This window comes from Panthera leo, chromosome C1 (genome assembly GCF_018350215.1).
Source record: "Panthera leo isolate Ple1 chromosome C1, P.leo_Ple1_pat1.1, whole genome shotgun sequence".
In the NCBI taxonomy this organism is placed as follows: domain Eukaryota; kingdom Metazoa; phylum Chordata; class Mammalia; order Carnivora; family Felidae; genus Panthera; species Panthera leo.
The window spans coordinates 78157691-78179601 of NC_056686.1; the positions used below are offsets into that span (position 1 = coordinate 78157691).

The 21911-nt window shown below is 36.1% G+C and overlaps 1 protein-coding gene across 17 annotated transcripts in view; it reads right to left on the reverse strand.

The window, feature by feature from the left end:
• Window positions 1-21911, reverse strand: part of EVI5 (ecotropic viral integration site 5) — a 235234-nt gene that overhangs the window by 113013 nt on the left and 100310 nt on the right. For 14 of the 17 annotated variants that reach the window (XM_042952838.1, XM_042952836.1, XM_042952839.1 and 11 more), the window contains 2 exons: window positions 8536-8620; window positions 467-520 (listed from right to left, as the gene is read on the reverse strand). In XM_042952838.1, the coding sequence (XP_042808772.1) occupies window positions 467-520; window positions 8536-8620 (139 nt within the window). The remainder of the gene's footprint in view (window positions 1-466; window positions 521-8535; window positions 8621-21911) is intronic. The other 3 variants (XM_042952841.1, XM_042952844.1, XM_042952847.1) reach the window with 1 other exon arrangement.

Consider the following 21911-nt stretch of genomic DNA (forward strand, 5'->3'; position numbering starts at 1 on the left):
TGTTGAAAATCAACACCATGGTGAATTTTTATATGAGCAATCAGTCATTTTGGCTAAACTTCAAGTCATCCTAGGCATTAAAGGAATCACTGACACATTTAATATATGGCTAGAGTCAGGGCAACATTTGAAAGCCATTTTTAAAATGCTATTCAGAATGGATTCTCAATAGGCTACTTCTAAAGAACATACTTTTTTAGAGACTATATGTAAAGAAAATAAATGGTACCAATGTTACTCTAATAATAACCTCAGTTAAAACTTTAACCTTAAATCTCAAGGACTTGTAGTGATCAATTGTTATGAATAACAAGTTACTTAGTAAAGTAGTAAGGTAGGCAAGCTAAGCAGCCAATATCACAACTTTGTGGAGACATGTGATAGATTTCTTGAGCCATTATTTAAAATAAAAAATAATACTGTGCATACAACAGAAGCTTGCATACAAAAGTAGTTATTTACTTACTTTTTCTAATGTTTCAATGCGCTGTTTTAAAAGTCTATTTTCTGTGCGTAATCTCTGCAAAAAACAAAAGAGAAAAGAAAAAAGAAAGAGACAAACAAACAACAAAAGGTTTGCTTACAAGCATTCCTGAGATTAAAAGATACCTAAATCATGTCCTTAAAACGTACCACCTTTTATAAATGGGAGAAGTCTAAGAAATGGTTACATTATCTGTCAAATTCTTACAAGTTCAGGGTAGGAAATACATGGCAAAGGAAATGACCACATTTATCACTCCAGCTGTTAATAAATTTTAAATATAAGCTACAATACATAACCCCTTTCTTAAAATACCTATTATGACTCATAGTCAACATTTTCTTATCTGTCTTAACATTCCCATTAGACAGAAAAGATCCCAACTCATTTAGCTCCTACAAAGACTATCTACACAAATAGTATTCAAATGTTTGGGAAATAACTAAGAAATCTGAAAAAGGCAGCTCACAGGATAAATACCAAATTATCAGTTTAGGACTAGACCAGCCTTCATTTATTCCTTGTATATGCCAAGTTGCAATATTTCTTACATTGTGAAAATATAAAGATTGAGTTGTTCTCCTCAAATTAATTACTTATGAGTTGTTTTGAATTTTAAAAACATGGGGGCACCTAGCTGGCTCAGTCAGTACAGCATGCAACTATGGATCTCAGGGTAGTGAGCTCAAGCTCCACATTGGGCATGGAGCCTACTTAAGAATAAAAATTTGAAAAAAAACAGCTTAAAAAATGAAAAGCTCTAATTACTGGCATTTCGTCACAGTTCAAACAGTAAAACCAAATTAAAAAAAAACAAAAAAAACTTCACCTAACCACTGACTCCCAAAACCCTATCAAATTACTGCTATTAAGAATTAAAACTAAAAAACTCTACATTAAAAAAATTGTCTCCTTTTTACATATTCCACCAACATAATTTCATATGAATCCTGATATGTTATCCCTTCATTTTAGAATCGTTTATCTCTTTATTGTGCCATCATTATTTCACATTCCCCTTACCTTTTGTACAAATTTACTCCAGAACTCAATCCAGCCTTCTTCCAATCCTACCATCCTCTAAATTCCTGCTTTTAAAAAAAACCTCTTCTATTAACTCAAACTATTATTTTTCCAGTAAAGACTAAAATATAGTTTATATATAACCTATAAAGTCTCAGACCAAGGAAATAAAGATTCTATAAATTATTGTATCTTATTAAGTGGACCACAAACTGGAACATATACATCTTAGAATTATTACAAAGATTTGCAAATTAGGGGGGCCTAGGTGGCTCAGTTGGTTAAGCATCCGACTTCGGCTCAGGTCATGATCTCACAGTTCGTGAATTGGAGCCCCACATCAGGCTCTGTGCTGACAGCTGAGAGCCTGGAGCCTGCTTTGCATTCAGTGTCTCCCCCCTCTCTGCCCCTCCCCAGTTTGCACTCTGTCTCTCTCTCAAATATAAACATTAAAAAAAAAAATTCAGAAACTTAGAGTAATAAAACATACAGTGATATGGAATGAAAAAATTTTTCCCATAAATGAGACAGCATAACACCAAAAACTTGATTAATGATAAGCATTGCTCATAATATTGTTGAAGTCAGGCACGGATACTATTTTTTAACTTTTGTCTATTGTTTAAAGTATTCTTTAGATTTTTTTAATGACTGGATTTGCTAATGAATATTTGATGGGGGAAATCATAACTTTATATAACATGGAGTTCTTTGTGTCTCTCCCCTGTACACAGCTTTTTTAAATGCCTTAATGCAAAGTTTTTCAGTGATGACGTATTTTTCATTTAGGTGGTTCTTACATATGCTTTTATTCTTATTTTAAGTGGAATTTCTTTTTCTAAGATATTTTTGAAATGTTTATTGCTGATATATAGGAAAGTAGACTAAAATCTATCACTTGACTGATTTCTAATTTTTGAGTATCTTTTTAACCATATTTCCCAGAGTGAATTAAGAATGTTTTCTAAACTTTAAAGTAAAAATCATAAAGAACAAGACTAATAGATGCATACACTTAAGAAAAAAGAGAGGGAGAGACATTTTTGCCCTACTAAGTTAGAAAAGAGAAAATGAGATGAAGATGGAGAGCCAGAATGAAACACCTAATGTAGCCACCAAGGTGTTAGTGGAATAGAAATTCACTGCCAAAAAGAAGATACCCCGGAAAAACCCTTTAAGAGATTTACTGAATGCATATCAAAAGTCTTAAAAATACTAATATCCTATAATTCAATAATTCTACTTTTTACAACTGGCTAAGAAAACATAAGGTGCCAGAAAACTTTATATGCAAGCATTCAAACTATATGCATGCTTTTTAATACCGAAAAATGAAAAAAAAACAAAAAACAAAAAACAAAATATACCAAAATGGGGGAATTTTACTTTGTAACAACTCAATTTATTTTTGCCAGCTTACTCATTTTATGAAATAACCTAAACTTAATAATTCTCCTCTTGGACAATTCACTGATCCTAAACTTTTCACTGTCCCCCACTCTGATGTGCTCTCTTCCCTCTTTACAAAGTTTAATTTCCAATCATCATAGATGATGCCTTGCCTTTATCCTCCCCTTTGCCCACTCTCCCTTAGGAGTTAGCACATTTGCCTGGTAAAAACTACTGAGTCAACATACTGACAACTCTGTGTCTGCACCTATGCTGGTAAATATGACTGAAGAAAAATAAAAACTATGACGTTTATTTAAATTAACCATCACTAAATTCAGTTGGACTCTTATTTATTTCCTTAGTCTGTTCCTTCTCTCACCCTCTCAGATCGCTGTTGCCTACTTGGCACCTCTTTCTTCAAACCAGCAACCCTCCACCCCACTGTCACTCTCAGTTGATAATCTTATTTCTAACTTCACTAAAATAATTGAAGCAATAACAGAACTTTGCAAACTCCCACAACCACATCCTACATCTTACCTACATTTTTCCCATATATTTTAGATTCTCTCATTATTGTGGATTAACTATCCATATTAGTAGACCAAATCTCCTACCTATGAGCTAAATCCTAAACCCTGATGACTCCAGCAATTACCCCTGAATTCGCCCATCATGAATTTTTCCTACTCGGTTATCACCATAAAAATGTGGTTATTTCTCCCATCTTAACAAAAAGTAAAGAAAAAACAAAATTTCCTCAATGTCGTGACCATTGGGGCGCCTGGGTGGCTCGGTCGGTTAAGCGTCCGACTTCAGCTCAGGTCATGATCTCACAGTCCGGGAGTTCAAGCCCCGTGTCAGGCTCTGTGCTGACAGCTCAGAGCCTGGAGCCTGTTTCGGATTCTGTGTCTCCCTCTCTCTCTGCCCCTCCCCTGTTCATGCTCTGTCTCTGTCTCAAAAATAAATAAACGTTTAAAAAAAAAAAATTTATAATAATAAAAAAAAAAAATGTCGTGACCCTCTCTCTAAGCTCCTGTCCCATTTCTCTCTTCTTTACAGCAAATCCCTGAAAGGTATCGATACTCCCTATCTCCAATTTTTTCTTGTTTCATTCAAATTTTAGTTCTCACCACTTCTCTGCTCTTTTCCAGTTTATCTCCATGTTGATAAATTCATTTGTTTCTCCATTTTCAGCTCACAAGAATACTCCTTAGCACTGACACAGTAAAATCATTCTTTTTGAAACACTCTTTTCTCTTGGCTTTTAGGATACTATACCTCCCTAGTTTTCTCCAGCTTTGCTCTCATCTTTCCAACTTAAATGTTGGCTTACTCTCAGGCTCAGCTCTTGAACTTTCTTCTCTATTTCATTTATACTCATCCCCCAGGTAATCTCATCCACTCTCATGGCTTTTACTGTCATCATTCTGTCAATAACTGCAAAATTCATATTTTAAGTCTGTCCTCTCTTAAATTCAACTCTGAATATTCAAGGCTCTACTTGAATATCTCCTAGGCTTCTGATACTTAAAATATCTCAAATTGGGCTCCTGATATTCGTCCCCAAACCAGATCCTCCTGTAGATTTCTCCATCTCAAGTAGTGGAAACTCCATTTTTCTACATACTAAAGCCAAAATGCTCACTTCCTAACGCTCTCACACCTCCACAATCAACTTGTCAGCTTTATCTTTAAAATCTATTCAGAAAACAATCACTTCTTACCAAGTCAGTACAAGCCACCATCATCTCTTCCCTGCAGTACTTCATCAGCCTCTACTTAGTTTTCCTGTCCCCTGCAATCTACTCCCAACACAGCAGTCAGAGGGATCCAATGAAAACTTCAGTCAGATCTTCTCTTCCTCCACTAATACCCCAAATGGTTCTCCAAATTAAAAGCCAAAATCTTCACGTGTTCAACAACCTACACTATCTGCATTGCACAACATCTTACCTCCTGTCACTTTCCTCATCATGCATATTGTCCCATCCGCCATGGTCTCCTTATTATTCCTCATGGGGTACAGTCCTGACCAGATTCTGCTCTCCTTCAAGATATCTATATATCTAGCTCTCTCACTTCCTTCAGATCTTCATTCAAAAGTAATCTGGTCAACTTCTCTAAATTTTTAATCCAAAAACTACCATTTTATTCTCCCTTACCTGAGGGGTTTTTTTTTCCTCCATTTAACACTTATCATCATCTAAAATATTACATATTTTACTTTTTTGTTTATTGTCTGACTTCCATACTAGAATGCAAGCTCCATGAGCACATAAATTGGTATATATCAGAAACACATATCTAGTGCCTGGAACACTGCTTGGACATGTAGTAGGCCCTGCAAGTATCTTTTAAATGGATGACTTCTTGAATAAATCCCTTTGGATATTATTACATAGCCATTAGTTTTTTAATGAAAAGTTTGTGATGCTACAGAAAACTGGGCATTCAAATCCTTCTTATATCACAATGCATTAAGACTCTTTTGGAAAGCAGCACAGTGCATACACTGAGGAATATATATGGGTCTTAGTAAAACATAAATCAGAATTCAAATCCTTGACTTTCACCATTTCCTAGCAATGTGACCACTAGCATATTTTTGAGCTTACTGAAGCTCAAAAAGATGAGTTAAGAACCCTCTCATGAGGTTATCAGAAGAGTAAAAGTAGATGATGCCTGTAAAGGACCCTTTACATATTAAGTGTTAAATAAACGTGTCATTACTAACACTTCACACTGACTGTTAAATATAATTCCTGGGTAATTCAGATAACATTTATTTTTTTATGCCAAGCAGTGAATACACAGTGTTTTTATATTATTCTCTGTTTTCCAGCATATCTAGAATACTTCATAATTTAACTTCTGGCTAAAAACCAGTCAGAATCTCTAACTCCTCCTATTTGTAGGGCTTAAAACTCTATGTTCCCAAAGCACAAAATTTAAATATGAATATTAGATTATTAGTTCATATGTCAGTCTTAAATAGAGTGGAGGAATAAAGGTTTTCTTTTTTAAAGATTTGTGAGGTACCCTAATATAAGCTAGAATTTTAATATTTCTTACCTCCTCCCCCTCAGGTGGAACATCAATAGATTGGAAGAAGATACTGATAAAGCTGTTTCTATTAACAAAAAATTTCACACAATAAAATGTAAGATTCTCCATATGAAACCATTATTAACAAAATCTTTCTATAATACTTCGAGAGGGGGTAGAAAATACTTAAAAGTTACATTTTCATCAGAGAGCTTCCAGATACAACTCTAATAATAAAAAGTCAACAACCCCAAGGTCTTAGAATTTAAAAAAAAAAAAAAAAAGGAAACCTTGGAAACCTTAACACATCAATGGCTGATTTTTTACTTCCGTATCAAAACATCAAATAATTTGATGATCATATACTATTTGCTTGTGTAAAAAACAGTGTAAGATTCTCTCTGAAGGCTTTTGAGGAGGACCAAGGCAAGAAAGCACTAGTTTAAGAGAACTCATTTATTTGTACAAGGGACCTTAGGGGGAAGGGAAAAGGGAATGATTAAGTAAGTGGCACATCCCTTTGGAGAGAAAGGCTCAAATAATACATGGATAACTAACTGTAAATGAGATGGTCATCTGATTATGACTGAGATGAGTTGCCAGGTTCAAGTAAAACATCAGAGAGACTCAAGCTTATATAAAGTAAAACAAAAAGTAGACTACAAAAATTATTGTGGCTTTGTCCTTTGGGGGGCAGGAGTGAAGAAAGAGATGAAAATGGTACAAGAGTAAGAAAAAAACAATATGGAAACAAAATTTTATAAAAGAACAAACTACCTGACATCAGCAGACTTTATCCAATGTGTTGACTAACTTTTTGAACTTTTCATTTTCCCCCACCGAGATTCTTCTCTATAAATACTTATGCCATCTGTTTTTCCCTAAGACACATGGAGCTGGCATTCAAAAGTATTCTGTGAGGTATATATGAACTATAAAACTTCCCCGAAAACTCAAGTTTGAAAAAAAATTCAAATACAAGATAAACTGTGCTAAAGATCTTTCTGAAAAGGCCTCTTGGTATTACCACTATTCATGCGATTTAACTTTAGAAGAAATTTCTTTAAGAGCAAAGATTGTTCATAGATCTGTGATTTTTTTTTTTTTTTTTTTTTTTTTTTTTTTTTTTTTTTTGCAATCACATAGCATGGTGAAATGAACAGGATGGCTTCCCATCCTCAGATTCTTGATTTGCAGTTCCGAATATTCGTGGTGTGCGATAACCCATACTCTCTCCCCACTCATCAGGATGACGTACTTTTCCACTTTCAGTAGGTTGAAGTGGAGGGTATGATTTAATATTACTCTTACTCATGGTACCTAAAAGAAAAGCAAATGGTAGAGCAGCAGTTGGGTGACAGAATTTTTTAAAAGGAGGGAAAAACATCCACACGGGTCTTTTCCTTCTCTCTCTCAAAAATGTAGAAGTATCTATTTCCAATTGACAGGGAATACTGATAGAAATGAAAATAAAACACCTAGAAAAAGGAGACAGATGAGAAAGAGGTCACAAAGAAAAATAGGAGCAGTTGTCCCCAAAGAGGCTTTTGAGTAGGACCATGGTCAAGAAAGAATGCCAATTTAATAGGGCCCATTCCCTTAATTGTAAAAAGGGCCTGTGGAATGTGAGTAATGAAGTGGTATTTTATAGCAAAGGTGAATTAAGACATGGCTAATTAAGTATAAGTAAGGTAATTAATCATCTAATGCCTTGCCAGGTCTAAATCAAAACTCAGACACATTAAGAGTTTAAAAAAAAAAAAAAAAAAGGTGGGGACACTCAAAACTTATTTTATTTGCATGTGCGTGTGTGTGTTAAGGGGGAGAATATAGACAGATAAGAAATTGGATCAGTAAGTCACTGAGTTCCTTCATTAACTCATGCTTCTTACTCATTATCCCCATCCTAAAATATCAGCATAAAGCCAATACAACTATCCTTAACTCCCAGCTCAAACAAAGCCAAAGATCCTCAGCTTAAGAATTTCTAGCCTAAAGGGGGTACAAATAAGAATTTTAAGGTATATACAGGATTATATATCCCTTAAGTTGGCAATCTACCTATTTCTGTGGAGAGTTCAAAAGTATAACCTTGGCTTACGGATGAGAAATTTCAATTAGCCCAAGTTTCCCGCAGCTCTAAGGCAGCCATAATTAGTTCTGGTGCAACGAGTTTGATCTACCTTAGACTACACTGCTGTTAATCTATGCATGTTATGGAATAACTTCTCTGCAATTTTTTAAAATATGCTTAAATGGAGTGATCGTTATCTTCCCCACAGAAGTATTTTCTCCTGGTGGCCCATCAACAAATCTGGAAATAAAGCTGCTCTCACACTAGAATGAAAACCCCTTGTTACATTATTCTGGTTTTTGAAAGGTTCATTTTTAACTATAATCTAGTGGGATGGCAAATCAATTTACCAGTAAGTCAATATAAACATTATTGCTAAATTTGCTACAGAAAATAAATATATAAAATATATCAACATAATATATATATATATACATATATATATATATATACACACACACACACACACACATACATATAAAACAACTGACTTCAATAAATTTATGTTTCGTACTTTTAAAAGTCCTGAGATGCTTACTTTAATTTCAACTTGCTCTTCCATTTCTTTAGTTTTTATTGTAGTATATTCCTTTTCAAGCCTATGAAGGAAAAAAAACAAATAAAGGTATGTTTTCACTCCCATATAGTTACTAAATTAAAAGGTTTTAAACCACATACTAACACAAAATATAACTCACTAGGTTCTCCCAACTTGTAACTTGATACACTTCATTTTAGAAAAATCATCTGAATAGTTACATGGATTCCTACCAAAAAAAGTTACTTTACAAATAACAAAAAATGAGACCCACACAAAAATGAACTTTAGAAAGTGATATATACAATGCACCAAAGAAGTGAGTTTACAGATTATATTCTAAACTGAACAATCCTAAACTTATTAAAAGAACTGTCAGTCTTCCTCAAATTAAAATATACTGGTAGAGTTCAATTGGAATTTAACCAAAACAAGTACAAAAAGTGACTGTAAAAAACTTATAATGGGGAAAACGAACAACTCTTCTTAACAAAAGGATTCGTAAACATATAAAGAATGAGGTGAATATAAAAATCACCACTAGAATTTCACAGCAACCCTCACAGGCAAGAAAAATCAATGGACACTAAAATTAGTGGGTAAAAGTTCAAGCATAGACTCGAAGTATCTCTCTCAGAATATTTAGAAATGACAAGGGGAAAAACAGTAAATTTGTAGTATAGTATCCTAATAGACAGCACCTAAACTAACTGATTAAGGTTAACCCCACCAATGATACATACTGACATCTTGCACCCTGTTAAGATGTATCAAGAACAGTACCTCACCTCTATGATATCCTTCCAAAGAATGCATATCCTCAATCTAATCAAGAGAAATCATCAAACAAACCAAAACCAACAAACCACTGAACACCTCACTTCAGAAGTATCAAGGTCATGAGGGGCACCTGGGTGGATCAGCCAGTTAAGTGTCCAAAATAAGCTCAGGTCATGATCTCACAGTTCGTGAGTTCAAGCCCCATGTCAGACTCTGTGCTGATAGCTCAGAGCCTGGAACTTGCTTCGGATTCTGTGTCCCTCTCTCTCTGCCCCTCCCCTGCTTGTGCTGTTTCTCTCTCAAAAACAAAACATTTGGGGCACCTAGGTGGCTGGGTTGGTTAAGTATCCAACTTCGGCTCAGGTCATAATCTCATGGTCCATGAGGTCGACCCCACAATGGGCTCTGTGCTAACACCTCAGAGCTTGGAGCCTGCTTCAGATTCTGTATCTCTCTCTCTGTCTGCCCCTCTCCCATTTGCACTCTCTCTCTCTCAAAAAAAAAAACATTAAAAAAAAAAATGTTTTTAAGTATCAAAGTCACAAAAGATAAAGACTGAAGAAGTATCACTAATTGTAGGAGAGTAAGAAAAAACAAACACTAGAACAAACAATCCTAAAATTTTTATAGAACCACAAAAGACCCCGAATAGCCAACACAATCAGAAAAAAGAAAACCAAAGCTGGAGGCATCACAATCCCAGACTTCAAGCTGTATTACAAAGCTGTAATCATCAAGACAGTACGGTACTGGCACAAGAACAGACACTCAGATCAATGGAACAGAACAGAGAACCCAGAAATGGACCCACAAACATATGGCCAACTAATCTTGGACAAAGCAGGAAAGAATATCCAATGGAATAAAGACAGTCTCTTCAGCAAGCTGTGATGGGAAAACTGGACAGTGACATGTAGAAGTTTGAAACTGGACCACTTTCTTACACCATACACAAAAATAAACTCAAAATGGATGAAAGACCTAATAATGTAAGACAGGAAGCCATCAAAATCCTTGAGGAGAAAGCAGGCAAAAACCTCTTTGACCACAGCAACAGCAACTTCTTACTCAACACGTCTCCAGAGGCAAGGGAAACAAAAGCAAAAATTAACTACTTGGACCTCATCAAAATAAAAAGCTTCTGCACAGCGAAGGAAACTATCAGCAGAACTAAAAGGCAACTGACAGAATGGGAGAAGATATCTGCAAACGACATATCAGATAAAGGGTTAGTATCCAAAATCTATAAATAACTTATTAAACTCAACACCAAAAAAAGCAAAGAATCCAGTGAAATGGGCAGAAGACATGAATAGACACTTCTACAAAGAAGACATCCAGATGGCCAACCAACATGAAAAAATGCTCAACTTCACTCATCATCCGGGATATACAAAGCAAAACCACAAGGAGATACCACCTTACACCTGTCAGAATGGCTAACATTAACAACTGAGGCAACAACAGATCTTGGCGAGGATGTGGATAAAGAGGATCTCTTTTGCACTGCTGGTGGGAATGCAAACTGATGCGGCCACTCTGGAAAAGTCTGGAGGTTCCTCAAAAAACTAAAACTAGAACTACCTTACGACACAGCAATTGTATTTATCCACGGGATACAGGTGTGCTGTCTCAAAGGGACACATGCACCCCAATGTTTAAAGCAACACTATCAACAATAGCCAAAGTATGGAAAGAGCCCAAATGTCTATTGAAGGATGAATGGATAAAGAAGATGTGGTATATGTATACAATGGAGTATTACTCGGCAGTTAAAAAGAATGAAATCTTGCCATTTGCAACTACATGGATGGAACTGGAGAGTATTATGCTAAGTGAAATTAGAGAAAGACAAATATCATGACTTCACTCATATGAGGACTTTACGATACAAAACAGATGAACATATGGGAAGGGAAGCAAAAATCATATAAAAACAGGGAGGGGGACAAAACTTAAGAGACTCTTAAATATAGCAAACAGAGGGTTGCTGGAGGGGTTGTGGGAGGACAAATGGGCTAAATGGGGAAGGAGCATTAAGGAATCTACTCCTGAAATCATATTGCACCATATGCTAACTAACTTGGATGTAAATTTAAAAATTATTAACTAAAAAAAAAAAGAAAAATAACAAGCAAATGCAGTGTACTATTTTTGCAGCTCTGCTCTAAGTGTAAAATTATCTTTACAAGATGTATAGGCCATACAAAAATTACTCCAAGTTACTCTTAGGTCTTACTGTGGACCAAAAATGTTAATAACAAATTTAACCACTAGGCGCTGAGTGGCTCAGGTGGTTGAGAATCCTACTCTTACTTTCAGCCAAGGTCATGATCTCACGGTTTGTGAGTCTGAGCCCTACATTGAGCTCTGCATGGACACTGCAGAGCCTGCTTAGAATTCTCTCTCGGCCTCTACCCTCCTCACATTCTCTCTCTCAAAATAAACAAATAAACCTAAAAAAAATTTTTTTTAATAAAAAAATAAAAAGTAACAAGTATAACTACTCCTAATACTAACAAGACCAGGCCCCCAAAAACTTATAACTGCTGTCAAAAATCAAATTCTCCCTCAAAGAATAAAAATCTATTATTTACTATAAAGTCTCAATTAACTGATAACTTTTTTTTTTACTGTGATAAAATACACATAGCAAAATTTATCATCTTAACCATTTTTAATATACAGTTCAGTGATATTTAATATATTTATAATGTGCAACCAACACCACCATCATGTCCGTAGTTCTTTTTTTTTCATCTTATGAAACTGAAACTCTATACCCTTGAAACAATAAAATCCCATTCCTCCCTCTCACTAGGTCCTGGCAAAACCATTTTACATTCTGTCTCTATAAATTTGAAAACAGTAAGTATATCATATAAATGGAATCACACAGTATTTGTCCTATTGTGACTAGCTTATTTTACCTAGCATAATGTCCCCAAGTTTCATCTATATTATACCTGTGTTGAGAAACTTTTTATGTGCTTATTGATCATTTGTATTTCTTCTTTGGAGAAATGCCTACTCAAGACTTTTGCCAATTTTGAATCCAGTTGTTTTTTGCTTCTGAGGTTTAGGGGTTCTCTATACATTGTCGATATTAGTCGCTCATCAGACACATGATTTGCAAATATCTTCTCTCATTCTGTAGGTTGCCTTGTTAGTCTAGTGAGAGTGTCTTGGGATGTGCAAAATGTTTTAGTTTTCTCAAAGGTCAATTTGTTTATCTTTTCTTTTGTTGCCCGAGACTTTGCTGTCAAATCCAAGAAGTCATTGTCAAATGTAATTCTAAGCTTTTGTCCAATGTTTTCATCTAAGAGTTTTATAGTTTCAATTCTTACATTTAAATCTTTGATCCATTTTGACTTTTTAAATTTTTTTAAATGTTTATTTATCTTTGAGAAAGAGGGAGAGACAGAACGCAAACAGGGTAGGGGAACAGAGAGGGAGACATGAATCCAAAGCAGGCTCTAGGTTCAGCGCTGTCAGCACACAGCCCAACACAGGGTTCAAACTCACAAACTGCAAAATCACAACCCAAGCAAAAGTCGGATGCTTAACCAACTGAGCTTAACCCAGGTACCACAATCCATTTTGACATATTTTGTGTATGTTGTTAAATAAGGGTCCAACTTTATTCTTTTGCATGTGGATATCCAGTTTTCCCAGTATCATTTGCTGAAGACACAGTCCTTTCCCTAGGGAATGGTTTTAGCACCTTTGTCAAAAATCATTTGATCATATATGTGAGGGGCTATTTCTTGGAGCTCTTTGGTCTATACATCTGTCTTTATTTCAGTACCCTGTTTTGATTATGATAGCTTGGTAGTAAGCTTGGAAATCAGGAAGCATGAGCCCTCAAGCTTTGTAGTCCTTTTAAAGATGGTTTTAGCTATTTGGGTTCTTTCAGTTTATTTATGAATTTTATGATGGAGTTTTCTATTTCTGCAAAAATATCATTGGGATTTTGAGAGGGACTGCACTGACTCTGTAGGTCACGTTGGGTAATACTGATGTGTTAACAATATTAAGTCTTCTAATCAATGAACATAGAATATGCTTCCATTTATTTATGTTCTCTTTCAGAAACATTCTGCTAGTTTTCATTGTACACGTCTTTCACTTCCTTGGTTAATTCTTAAATATTTTAGTCTTGGGAAAAAAAGAAAAGAGGGAAACAAACCACAAAAGACTCTTAATGATAGAGAACAAACTCGGGGTTGACAGAGGGAGGTGCATGGGAGATGTGCTAGATGGGTGATGGGTACTAAGGAAGGCATTTGTGATCAGCTCTGGGTGTTGTATCTAAGTGATGAATTACTGAATTCTACTCCTGAAACCATAATTGCACTGAATGTTAACTAAAATATAAATTTCTTTAAAAAGGGTGAAAGAAATATTTTATGATTTTTGATGCTATTGCAAATGGAATAATTTTCTTAATTTCCTTCTAAGTTGTTCACTGCTAATGTACGGAAATGCAACTAATTTTGTTTACTGCTAGTTAGTTGCATTTGTTTATCAGCTCTGGGTTTTTTTGTTTTGGTAGAAGAGTTTTTCTATATATAAGATCATGTTGTCTGTCAACAGATAATTTTACTTTTTCCTTTCCAATTTGGATGACTATTTCTTTTCCCCTTTATTTCTTCTGCTACTTCCAATACTATGTTTAACAGAAATTGCAGTATCAAGGATCCTTGCCTTGTTCTTGATCTTAGGAGAAAAACTTCTAGTCTTTCACCACTGAGTATGATGTTTGCTGTGGGTTTTTCATATATGGGAATGGCTTTTATTTTGTTGAGGTAGTTGCCTTGTATTCCTACTCTGTTATGTGTTTCTATCATGGTAGGATGTTGAGTTTTGTCAAAAACTACACTGATAAATTTTTGTACGTTGAACTATCCTTGCATTCCAGGAATAAAACCCATGTGACAGTGGTGTATAGTCCTTTTAGTATGTTGCTGAATTTGGTTTATTCAGTATTTTGTTGAGGACTTTTACATCAATGTTTACAAGGAATATTTACCCATAGTTTTCTTTTCATGTAGTACCTTTATCTGGTTTTGTTATCAGGGTAATGCTGACCTCATAAAATGAGTTAGGAGGTATTCCCTCCTATTTTTTGAAAAAGTTTGAAAATATGTTAGTCCTTCTTTAAATGTGTAGTAGGGGCGCCTGTGTGGCTCAGTCAGTTAAGCGTCCAATTTCAACTCAGGTCATGATCTTGCAGTTCGTGGGTTCAAGCCCCATGTTGGGCTCTGTGCTGACAGCTCATAGCCTGGAGCCTGCTTTGGATTCATGTCTACCTCTCTCTCTGCTCCTCCCCCACTGTGCTCTGTCTCTCCCTCAAAAGTAAAATAACGTTTAAAAAAAAAAAAAAAAACAAACAAACCGTGTAGTAGAATTCACCAGTTAAGCCAACAGGGTTTTCTTGTCCAAAGACTTTTGATTGCTGATTCAATTACCTTACTAGTTATAGATCTACTCAGATTTTCCATTTCTTTCTGATTTAGTCTTTGTGCATGCGTGTGTGTGTATTAGTCATAATCACTTTTTAAGATATTTTAAAAAATTTTTAAAATTTTTAACTCCAGTGTAGTTAACATACAGCATCATATTAGTTTTAGGTAGACAATATCTACTCTTAAATTATATAGAAAACAGGATTTGGAATTACAAACAAAAATTACAGTAATACTAGCTTTTAGACTAGTAATTGTTCTTTTTTAAAGTATTAGCCTCTTAAATCATGTAGAAAACAAGTAGTAATAATCCACTGTTACAATAACAGCTTTTATAATTGCCCATGTGTTTACATTAACTGAGATCTTTATTTCTTGATACAACTTTGATTTACTGTCTAGTGTTCTTTACTTTCACACTGCAGGAATGAGCATTTCTTGCAAGGCAGGTCAATTGGTAATGAGCTCCCTCTGGCTTTGTCTGAAAACGTCTTGATTTTTCGTCACTTTTGAGGGATGGTTTTGCCAGATATAGGATTCTTGGTTGACAAGTTTTTTATTTTTTTCTTTTACCACTTTGACTACATTGGCCCATTATCTTTTTGGCCTCAAAAGTTTATGATGAGAACTCTGCTTGCAGTCTTATTGACAAACCCTTGTATGTGGTGATTGGCTTCTCTTGTGCTTTCAAAATTTTCCCTTTTGCAAATGTGATTATGATGTGTCTCAGTGTGGGTCTCTTTGACTTCACTTTACTTGGAGTTCTTGAACCTTCTTAGATGTTTATATCCATGTCTTTCAAAAAATCTGGGAAATTTCCAGCCATTCTATCTTCAAATATTCTCTCTGCCCCTTTCTCTCTCTCTTCTTCTGGGACTCCCACAATGTGTATGTTGGTACCCTTCATGATTTCCCACAGGCCTCCTATGCTCTTTTCACTTTTCTTTGATCTTTTATCTTTTTGTTCCTCAGATACAGTAATTTCCAATATTCCACCTTCAAGTTCACTTATGCTTCTGCCTGCTCAAATCTGCCTCTCAATCACTCTTTTTCATTTTAGTTCTTGGACCTTTCAGATCTAGAGGGTTTTTTTTTTTTTGGTTTGTTTGTTTCTTTTTAGGTCTTCTATCTCTTTATTGACATTTCCATTTTGTTCACACATCTTTTTCTTGGTTTTCCCCACATCTAACTTCAGTTTTTTAAGCATCTTTTAAAATCTCTGTCTACTGCATCTGCCATCAAGTCTTTCAGATATAGTTTCTATTTATAGCTGACCCTTGAATAACATGAGGATCAGAAGTGCTGTCACCCTTACGCAGTTAAAAATCTATGTGTAACTTCTGACTCTGCAAAAACTTTACTAGTGTTGACTGGAACCGTTCCTGACAGCATAATGAACATATATTTTGTATATATACATATATTATAATCTTACAATGAAGGTAGCTGCAGAAAAGAAAATGTTATTAAGAAAACTGTAAGAGAAAATACATTTTCAGTACTGTATTGCATTTATCAAAAACAATCTGCATGTAAGTCAATGAGCACAGTTCAAACCCGTGTTGTTAAAGGGTCAACTTCTCCTCCCCTCCCCCACCTTTGGCCATACTTTCTCTTTTTTTCATATGCCTTGTGATTTTTGTTAAAAACTAGATATTAGAATCTGGTAATGTGGTAACTCTGGAAATCACATTCTCTCCCTCTCCCCAGAGTTTGCTATTTCTCATTATTGGTTTTGTCCTTTTGACTGTTATAGGCTGTCTTTTTGCTAATGATCAACCTGAGCTGTAAAGTGTCCTAAGACCTTTCTGAGCCTTTGCCTGAGCACACACAATCACTTTGTAATTTCCCCCATATATGCAGTTGTTTTTCGGTGTCCTAGTCTTTCCTGTCTGGCTCCCAAAAGGGGAAAAAAAGAAAAAAAAAGGGAAGAGAAGGGACAGCCCTTTAAATCTCTTGGCTGCAATTTCAGCTGGAGGAAGAGAAGACTTGCAACAATGGAAAGCAGTGTAACAACAATGGGGAGAGGTATAACACCAATGACTGCTCACTTCCTTGTACCTGTGATCAGAAACAGCACAGCAACCAGCAATCAGAACACACAGATCCCTAGTATCTGGAAGACAAGGTCATTTTTGTCCACCCTGGTTCCCCCAAGTTGCATGCAGGTGCTCCAGGAATAGAAACACAGCTGCATGCCATGTGGCTGAAGGGTGGAAGATGATACCAAGGGTGTTAACGTGCTGAAAGTTGAAAGTGACCAAACTGAGCACAATTCACCATCCAACCCTTCCCCTAGAAGTCACAAACCTTCAATAAACCCCAGAGTTCCAAATCAGTTATATCAGATTCTGCCACTGCAACTGTTGTCTAAATGGGAGACAGATTCCTGGTGTTTTCTATACTTCACCTTCCCACAATCCTCTGTCCACAGTGACATTTTAATGTAGGTTGTTAAGCCCATTTTGAGGCTTAGGAAGGTTGGAAAACTTGCCTAAGGTCATACTCTTGACTGCTACACTACCATGCCTCTTATTCTGGTATATCTAAAAGAATTTGATATCCAAAAGAATTCATAAAAAAGACTCTCAAGAGGTGCAAAAAGCTTTGATCAATGGCTTCACCGTTGAAGTAAGTTCACAGTTTTCACAAGTGCCTATTTTTAAGTGGGTATTTTGTTATATGTCAGGTGATAAATGTTATCGTTATTCACTCACGCTACTAAAACAAAACATTAGGAGTCATCATTTAACCCCAACACAGTCACCAAGCATGTTCAATTCAACCTCCTCAACAATGCTCTAAAATACATTGTTCTATCTTCATCTGCATGGAGAGTGTTTTTTAATAAACTTTATTTTTGAGAAGAGTTTTAGATTTACAACATAATTGAGAAGAATATATAGTTCCCATATACCCTGTCCCCAGTTTCTCCTATGTTTAACATCTTACATTAATATAGTACATTTATAACAATTAATGAACTAATATTGATACACTGTTAACTAAAGTCAATACCATATTCAGATTTCTAAGTCTGTCTAATGTCCTTTTCCTATTCTAAGATCCCATTCAGGGTACCACAGTATATTTAGTTATCATGTCTTCTTTGGCTCCTCTTGGCTATGACAATTTTTCCGATTTTCCATGTTTTTGATGACCTTGATAATTTGAGGAGTACTGGTTGGGCATTTTGCAGAATATTCCTTAATTGGGATTTGTCTCAATTTTGTTCACGATTATATTGGGATTATGGGTTTGGAGCAAGAACACCACAGAAGTCACTCCCATTTTCATCATATCATATCAAGGGTACAAACTATCACCAGGATATCACTGTTGATTTTGACCTTGATCAGTTGGTCAAGGTGTGCTTATAAGATGTCTACAAAGATACTTTAAAGTAGCTACAGAACTACTTTATTCCCCTTTTCCTGGCAGCATTTTTAGGCCTTCATAATAGCTTGCCTAAACTACTACAGGAACCTCGTAACTGTTCTCTCTACTGCCAGTTTCATAATTCAATATTTTCTGTACACTATTACCAGGATGACATTTTTAAAATGTTGATTTGGATCATGCAACGCCCAGAGCTAAACTGCTTCAGTGTCTATCCATTACATTCAGGTTACATTTCAAAGCTTACTAAAAGTAACCAGGGCTCTTGGGAGAAATTACTTGTTCCTGTGCAGGAGCAGGTAAGGCACAAGAGGAGTCTAGAGAGTTTTTTCTGTCTTAAATAAGGATATTCTCAAAGAATCATGGGAATATGTTTCACTGGACAAAGCAGAGACAATTTGAGAGTGATGGATTATAATTCACCAAATAAAAAAAGAGCCTACAAATTCACACTTATATAAATAAATGAATTAATATATTAGAGAGAAGAAGCTCTTTCTTACAGTATAATGCCAATTAATAAAGCAGGAATGAGGGAGTGAGAAAATCATAAGGGAAGGCTTGGTAAAGAACAGGAAGTTATATAATCTCAAAGCATCTGGATGCAAATACTTAGTAATAAAAGGCAAAGTAATAACTTCATAGTAGTGAAATCTGGCAAACATCACCTTAACCCAATGATTAGAGATAACATCAATTTTGAGACAAACGAGTATCATATGTCCATCGCACAGTTAATTGAGAAGACATATCATTGGTATACCTGCCAAAAATGTACAATCTGAATGTAATCATGAGGAAATGTCAGAAAATTCCAAACTGTGGGATTTTCCACAAAATAACTAGCTTGTACTCTTCAAATATATCAAGGCCAAGAAATACAAAGAGTGGAGGGACTGTTTCAGATTAAAGGAGACTGATGTGACACAACAACTAATGCAATACATGACTGTGGAGTACTTAGAATGGATCCAGGACCCGGGAGGTAAGAAAGGGGTAGGGAGTGGACAGGAGAGAGGGTTGGGAGGGCTTGGAAGGGGAAACAGTTATAAAGAATATTATTGAGGCAAGTGATAAAACTTGAACATGCATGGGGAATTATGTAATAGTACTGTATCTATGATAATTTCTTTTGATTAACTATTAGGTTCTGCTAAAAAAAAAAAAAAAAAGAAAGAAAGAAAGAAATCCTTGTTCTTAGGATGTACACATTCATTCACGTATTTAAGAAAAACAGCACAGTATCTCAACTTACTTTCAAATGGATCCCCCTAAAAACAGGTATGGATTTTCTAACGTTTATTTATTTTTGAGACAGAGAGAGACAGAGCATGAACAGGGGAGGGGCAGAGAGAGAGGGAGACACCGAATCCGAAACAGGCTCCAGGTTCTGAGCTGTCAGCAGAAAGCCCGATGCGGGGCTCGAACTCACGGACCGTGAGATCATGACCTGAGCCGAAGTCAGATGCTTAACTGACCGAGCCACCCAGGCGCCCCAGGTATGGATTTTCTTACATACACATGTATTATTTTAACTTTTTAAAAAGTTTAAAAGTATGCCAAAAAAATTTTAACAACCAAAATCAAAGCCTAAGAATGACTGCTTCCAACTTTTTTGTCTTAAAGAACCTCTGAGCCTTTGTACATATTATCTACCTAAAATGCCCTCCTTCTCTTCACCTGGAGAACCCCTACCTACTCTTTACACAGCAGAAAGAGTGAAATTTTAAAATAATTTCTAATTATCCTCTAATGGCTTCCCCTCAAAACATAAGTCTGGTCTCTGAGGAGGCCAACATGTCCAACAGAACTTTACAACAAATGTTCTAGATACGTGCCATCCAATATGGTAACAACTAGCCAAATGTAAGTAAGTAATGAGCACTTGAAATGTAGCTAATCTAACTGATGAATTAAATCCTTATTATAATTCAAATAGCCACATGTAAGTAGTAATTACCTTATACCCTTCCTTATACAATAGCCCAGGTTTACTTTTTTACTCTAATTTATTGTAAAAATGGTTTGCATACAACACCCAGTGCTCATCCCAACAAGTGCCCTCCTCAATGCCCATCGTCCATTCCCCCCCCCCCAACACCCCTCATCAACCCTCAGTTTGTTCTCTGTATATAAGAGTCTCTTGTGGTTTGTCTCCCTCCCTCTCTGTTTGTAACTATTTTTTCCCCTTCCCTTCCCCCATCGTCTTCTGTCAAGTTTCTCAAGATCCACATATGAGTGAAAACATGGTATCTGTCCTTCCCTGGACTGACTTATTTCAATTAGCATAATACCCTCCATTCCGTCCACATTGCTGCAAATGGCATGATTTCATTCTTTCTCGTTGCCAAGTAGTATTCCATTGTATATGTAGAGAGGTCCTAAAGGTGCAGTGATGAGAGAATTACAAAGCAGGGAGCTAAGACTCTCCAGGAGCTGAAGCATCGGTCCCCTGGATCAAGCCTCTTTTATTTTTGCAAATTGTTAACAGCAAGCACATACAACATACTATTCGGCATCTTGACAGGTCATGCACTTACAATGTATTCCATACTGCATGGTCATGAGTACATCTGGTGCCAACAAAACATTCTTATCCCAGACCTGGTGTCCATATGGTGTCCTTCTGGAAAGAACGTGCAGTCCCAGCGGCTTTCTGCCTGGGAATGAAACTGTTTTCAGTTCCTTGCTGCTCTGTCCCTTTCCTTAAAGATGGTGCCTCCGGCTTCTTGTTCTCCAACGGTATATATAAATCACATCTTCATAATGTATTCATCAGTTGATGGACATTTAGGCTCTTTCCATAATTTGGCCATTGTTGAAAGTGCTGCTATAAACATTGGGCTACATGTGTCCCTATGCATCAGCACTCCTGTATCCCTTGGGTAAATTCCCAGTGTGCTATTGCTGGGTCGTAGGGTAGTTCTATTTTTAATTTTTTGAGGAACCTCCATACTGTTTTCCAGAGCAGCTACACCAGTTTGCATTCCCACCAACAGTGCAAGAGGGTTCCCCTTTCTCCACATCCTCGCCAGCATCTGTAGTTTCCTGAGTTGTTCATTTTAGCCACTCTGATCAGTGTGAGGTGGTATCTCAGTGTGGCTTTGAGTTGTATTTCCTGATGATGCAAGACGTTGAGCATATTTTCACATGTCTTTGGGCCATCTGGATGTCTTCTTTGGAAAAGTGTCTATTCATGTCTTCTGCCCATTTCCTCACTGGATTATTTGTTTTCTGGGTGTTGAGCTTGGTAAGTTCTTTATAGATTTTGGATACTAACCCTTTATCTGATATGTCATTTGCAAATATCTTTTCCCATTCTGTTGGTTGCCTTTTAGTTTTGTTGATTCTTTCCTTTGCAGTGCAGAGGCTTTTCATCTTGATGAGGTCCAAGTAGTTCATTTTTGCTTTTGTTTCCCTTGCCTCCGGAGACGTGCTGAGTAAGAAGTTGCTGCGGCCAAAATCAAAGAGGTTTTTGCCTGCTTTCTCCTCGAGGATTTTGATGGCTTCCTGTCTTACATTATTAGATCTTTCATCCATTTTGAGTTTATTTTCGTGAATGGTGTAAGAAAGTGGTCCAGGTTCATTCTTCTGCATGTTGCTGTCCAGTTTTTCCAGCACCACTTGAAGAGACTGTCTTTATTCCATTGGATATTCTCTCCTGCTTTGTCAAAGATTAGTTGGCCATACATTTGTGGGTCCAAA